General features: G+C 58.9%; 1 protein-coding gene across 1 annotated transcript; it reads left to right on the forward strand.

The window, feature by feature from the left end:
* Window positions 1-1,462: 1,462 nt before the first annotated feature.
* On the forward strand, window positions 1,463-4,663 carry LOC147647458 (nicotinate-nucleotide pyrophosphorylase [carboxylating]-like). The gene is made up of 3 exons (XM_086871866.1): window positions 1,463-2,068; window positions 2,790-2,921; window positions 3,892-4,663. The coding sequence occupies exons 1-3, from the start codon at window positions 1,463-1,465 to the stop codon at window positions 4,075-4,077; spliced, it is 924 nt and encodes a 307-aa protein (XP_086727992.1). The 3' UTR covers window positions 4,078-4,663.
* Window positions 4,664-5,473: the final 810 nt, after the last annotated feature.

Raw genomic sequence — 5,473 nt, forward strand, 5'->3', positions numbered from 1 at the left:
CTCTCAGGGACCCCTCCCCGGGACCCCAAAACCCCTCCCCGCACCCCAAAATCCCCCCCGTGCACCCCAAATTCCTCTCAGGGACCCCTCCCCAGGACCCCAAATCCCCCCGCGCCCCAAAATCCCCCCCCGTGCACCCCAAATTCATCTCAGGGACCCCTCCCCGCACCCCAAAAGCCTCTCAGGGACCCCCTCCCCGGGACCCCAAATCCCCCCGCGCCCCAAATTCCTCTCAGGGACCCCTCCCCGCACCCCAAATGCCCCCCCGCACCCCAAATTCCTCTCAGGGACCCCTCCCCGGGACCCCAAACCACCTCACACACCCCAAATTCCTTTCAGGGACCCCTCCCCCGGGACCCCAAACCCTCCCGCGCACCCCAAAATCCTCTCAGGGACCCCTCCCCGGGACCCCAAAACCCCTCCCCGCACCCCAAATTCCTCTCAGGGACCCCTCCCCGGGACCCCAAATCCCCCCGCGCCCCAAAATCCACCCCCGTGCACCCCAAATTCATCTCAGGGACCCCTCCCCGCACCCCAAATCCCCCCGTGCACCCCAAATTCCTCTCAGGGACCCCTCCCCAGGACCCCGAACCCCCCTGTGCACCGCAACATCTTCTCAGGGACCCCTCTCCGGGACCCCAAAACCCCTCCCCAGGACCCCAAATCCCCCCGTGCCCCAAATTCCTCTCAGGGACCCCTACCCGGGACCCCAAAAACCCTCCCGTGCACCCCAAATTCCTCTCAGGGACCCCTCCCCGCACCCCAAATCCCCCCCCGCACCCCAAATTCCTCTCAGGGGCCCCTCCCCGGGACCCCAAAACCCCTCACACACCCCAACATCCTCTCAGGGACCCCTCCCCGCACCCCAAATTCCTCTCAGGGACCCCTCCCCGCACCCCAAATTCCTCTCAGGGACCCCTCTTAGCACCCCAAGACCCCTCCTCGGGACCCCAAATACCCCTGCGCACCCCAACATCTTCTCAGGGACCCCTCCCCAGGACCCCAAAGCCCCTCCCCAGGACCCCAAATACCCCCGCGCACCCCAAATTCCTCTCAGGGACCCCTCCCAGCACCCCAAAACCCCTCCTCGGGACCCTAAATCCCCCTGCGCACCCCAATACCCTCTCAGGGACCCCTCCCCGGGACCCCGAACCCCCCTGCGGACCGCAACATCTTCTCAGGGACCCCTCCCCTGGACCCCAAAGCCCCTCCCCAGGACCCCAAACCCCCTCACACACCCCAACATCCTCTCAGGGACCCCTCCCCGGGACCCCAAAACCCCTCCCCAGGACCCCAAATTCCTCTCAGGGACCCCTCCCCAGGACCCCAAATCCCTCTGCGCACCCCAGCATCCTCTCAGGGACCCCTCCCAGCACCCCAAGACCCCTCCCCAGCACCCCAGATCCCCCCGGGGGTCGCGAGTGACGCCCCCTGTGGCTCTCCCCAGGCTCCCCTCCGGACCATGGCCGGCTCGGAGCCCCCCGGGCCGGGCAGGACCCCCGGGCCGGGCAGGACCCCCGCGCCTGCCCCGCACCGCCTGCGCTCCCTGGCGCGCTCCTGGCTGGATGAGGACGCTCCCTGGCCGGACGCGGCTCTGGCGGCCGCGGGGGTCGCGGAGACCCGAGCGCAGCTGCTCAGCAAGGGCGGGGGGCGCTCGGGGGGGGTCCTGGCCGGGGTCCCCTTCGCCGAGGCCGTTTTCGGGGTCTCGGGGTGCCGGGTCACCTGGAGGGTCCCCGAAGGGTCGGCGCTGCCCCCCGGGCGGGCGCTGGTGGCCGAGGTGGAGGGTCCGGCCTCGGGGGTGCTGGGGGGGGAGAGGGTGGCTCTCAATATTTTGGGGCGCTGCAGCGGGGTGGCCTCGATGGCCGCCAGGGCGGTGGGGGTGGCCCGGGCTCAGGGCTGGGCGGGGGTCGTGGGGGGCACCCGAAAAACCACGCCCGGCTTCCGCTTGGCGGAGAAATACGCGCTGGGGGTGGGGGGCGCCGACCCCCACCGGGGGGGTTTGGGGGGTCTCCTCCTGCTCAAGGACAATCACCGAGCGCTGGCGGCGGCAGCGGGGGGGCTCGAGCAGGTGAGGACGCCGAATTTGGGGGGGAGTCCTTGAATTGGGGGGGGGTTCTCTGGGTGTGGGGGAACCGCAGAATTTGGGTGGTCACGTTGGCAGGACCCCTGGGTTGTGGGGTGCCCCCGAGATTTGGGGCCCAGGAACCCCAGTTTGGGGGGAGATGGGTGGGGGGAACCCTTGAGTTGGCGGCTTCTGGGTGCGAGGAGCGCCAACCCAAATTTTGGGGCGGGGGGAGAATGAGGGTTGGAGGAACGGGGGGTTTCGGTGGAGGACCCTCGGTTTTGGGGGGCAGTGATGGCTTGGGGTACCCCGAATTGGTGGTGGGGAAGCACAGATCCTTGAAGGGGGTACCAGTTTTGGGGTATTCTGGGTGGACTGAAGTGGGAGGACCCCTGGATTTGGGGGGGGTCCCAATTTGGGAGGAAAACTGGGGGGCATCCCCTGAATGAGGGGAGGGGGTGAACCATGTGTTGGGTAACTCCAAATTTGGGTGTTTCTGGGTGGGGCAACCCCAATTTTGGGGTCGGGGGACACCCTTGAATTGGGGGGGATGTGGGGAGAAGACCCCCAGTTTGTGGGAATCACTGGAGGGGGGGGGGGTGATGAGGGGACCCCAATTTTGAGTCAACCACGGGGGGGGGACCCCCTATTTTCCCCTGCCCCATGTTTGGTCTGAGAGGCTGGGTGTCACTCTGGGGTTCCCCCTGACCCCCCCACTCTTCCCCAGATGATTTTGGGGGTGCGCCGGGCCGGGGGCTTCACCCACAAGTTGGGGGTGGAGTGCTCGAGTGCAGAGGAGGCGCTGGAGGCTGCAGGGGCTGGGGCTGACATCGTCCTGCTGGACAACCTGGCCCCCCAGGTGAGCCCCAAAATGGGAGGGGGGCCAAAATCGGCGAGACCCCCAAACGTGATGAGGATAAACCCCAAAAATGGGGCACAAACCTCCCAATAAGTGTGGGGGGGGGAGGGGTAATGCCATACATTTGACCTCTGCCCCCACCAGGTGAGTTCCCAAAATCTGTCAGCGACCCCCAAGAATGGGAGGACCCTCCAGGTGTGAGGCTGCACCCCAAAAATGGGGGTCTGGACCCTTTAAAATGGGAGGCAGAATGGGTTGAAGACCCCGAAAGGTGGGGGTGACTTTGGGCTGAGCCCCCAAAATCCGGGGGAGTGGCAGAAATGGGGGACGCCCAGGGGTGAGGCTGCACCAATGGAACGGGAATCTGCTGGAATTGGGGGGCAGCCCCAAAGACAGGAGGGGGAATCCCAATTTTGGGGGGGTCAGAGGGTTGGGTAATCCCAGTTTGGGGTGTTTTGGGTGGACTTGACTTGGGGAGTTAAGGGGGGACCACAACGTGGGGCTCTGTGGGTGGGAAGAACCTGGATTGGAGGGGTTGGGCGGGAGGGGGGGGGGGGCACAATTTTGGGGGGTTCTGAGGGGGGTGAACCCCAATTTTGGGTGGTCAGTGGGTTGGAGAGCCCAAATTTGGGGCTGTTCTGAAGGTCAGCGGTGGGTGACGTCCCAAATTGGGCAGATGTTGGGTGTGAAACCCCTGTTTTTATTAGATTTCTGGTTTAAGGGGAATAACCCTCGATTTGGAGGGTTTGGGGGAGGACACCCCAATTTTGGGTGGAGTAATCCCTGAATTGGTGATTTTCTTGCAGGGGGGGGACCCGAATTGGGCAGATTTGGGAATCCACCAACATTTTGGGGAGGGGGTGGGAATTCTACACTGTGTAGCATCCATTTCCAGGGGGGTTTTCTGTTCAGAATTCCCCCGAATTTTGGGGAGGGGGTGCTCCCAGCTGAGCGGGTGTCCCCCCTCCAGGAGCTGCACGCGGCGGCGGCGCAGGTCAAGGCCGCGCACCCCGGGGTGACGGTGGAGGCCAGCGGGGGGATCGTGCTGGAGACCCTCCCCCAGTTTTTGGGGCCCCACATCGACGTGGTGTCCATGGGGTGTCTGACCCACAGCGCCCCCGCCCTGGACTTCGCGCTTCGGGTGCTGGAACCCTAAAAAAATCCATCCTGGGATCCTGAAAAACCCAGCCCAGAACCCCCAAAATCCAACCTGGTACCCCAGAAACCTACTCCGGGACCCCAAAACCGAGCCTGAGATGGCCAAATCCATCCTGGGGAGAGCGAAACTCGCCGTGAAACCCCAAAATCCACCCTGGAAACCCCAAAATCCACTTTAGGAATTCCCAAAACCCCAAAGCCCCCCGCAGAGGGAATGAGAAAATTTGGCACCGAGTCCTCCCAGCCACCAGGGGGCGCCAATGCCAGAGACATCCCCCAATCCTGGGCCTCCAAAATCCATCTCGGAACCCAAAAAATTAATCTTGGACCCCAAAACCTATCTTAGAACCCCCTAAATCAACTCTGGAGCCTCAAAATACCACCCTGGGGACCTTCAAGACTCACCCTGGGACCCCAAAATTCCCCTTGGGACCCCCACAAAGCCCACCCTGAAGATCCGAAATCCCCATCCTGGGGTCCTCCTGCTCACCTCCCCCCTCTTTTGGAGACCCAAAACTCCACCCGGAGGTCTCCCCATCCCCCTTTTCCCTTTGTACCCCCAAATAAACCCCAACCTCACCTCCCCCTCGTGTCCCTCCAGGTTTTTCACGGTGTCACTCTCAAAATCCGCCATGGAGAGCAGAAAAAGCCAATTTTGAAGCCAAAAAAAGGGGGGGTTTGTGACCACTGAGCCATCTCCAAGCTGGTCAATAGCGGGATCAGCTTTGGCAGGGAACCCCCAGAGAACCTGGGATGGAAACCAGAGATCCCTTGGCTTGGTGAGGGGTAGGAGAAGGGTTTGGGAATCCAGAGAGGACTTGACAGGAGTTGGCTGCTTGTTCCAGTTTATTACAGTTTTAGCGACATTTTTTTGGCGTTTTGGGAAGGTAACGTGATCTGTATTTTATTATGATTGGATAATTAATGTTTTTCACGCTTTAACTTCTACATTTCTATTCTAAATGTAATATAACGTAATATAACGTAATATAACGTAACATAATGTAACATAACATAACATAATATAGTGGAATATAGTGGAATATAATGGAATATAATGTATTATATTATATTACATTATATTCTATTATATTCCATTATATTATATTCCATTATAACACATTATAATATAATACAATACAATATAATATACTATAATATAATACAATATAATATACTATAATATAATACAATATAATATACTATAATATAATACAATGTAATGTAATGTAATATAATATAATATAATGTAATATAATGTAATATAATGTAATATAATGTAATACAATGTAATATAATATAATGTAATATAGTATAATGTAATATAGTATAATGTAATATAGTATAATGTAATATAGTATAATGTAATATAGTATAATGTAATGTAATAGAAT

The sequence above is a fragment of the Cyanistes caeruleus genome, chromosome 37 (genome assembly GCF_971803275.1).
Source record: "Cyanistes caeruleus chromosome 37, bCyaCae1.hap1.1, whole genome shotgun sequence".
NCBI lineage: Eukaryota > Metazoa > Chordata > Aves > Passeriformes > Paridae > Cyanistes > Cyanistes caeruleus.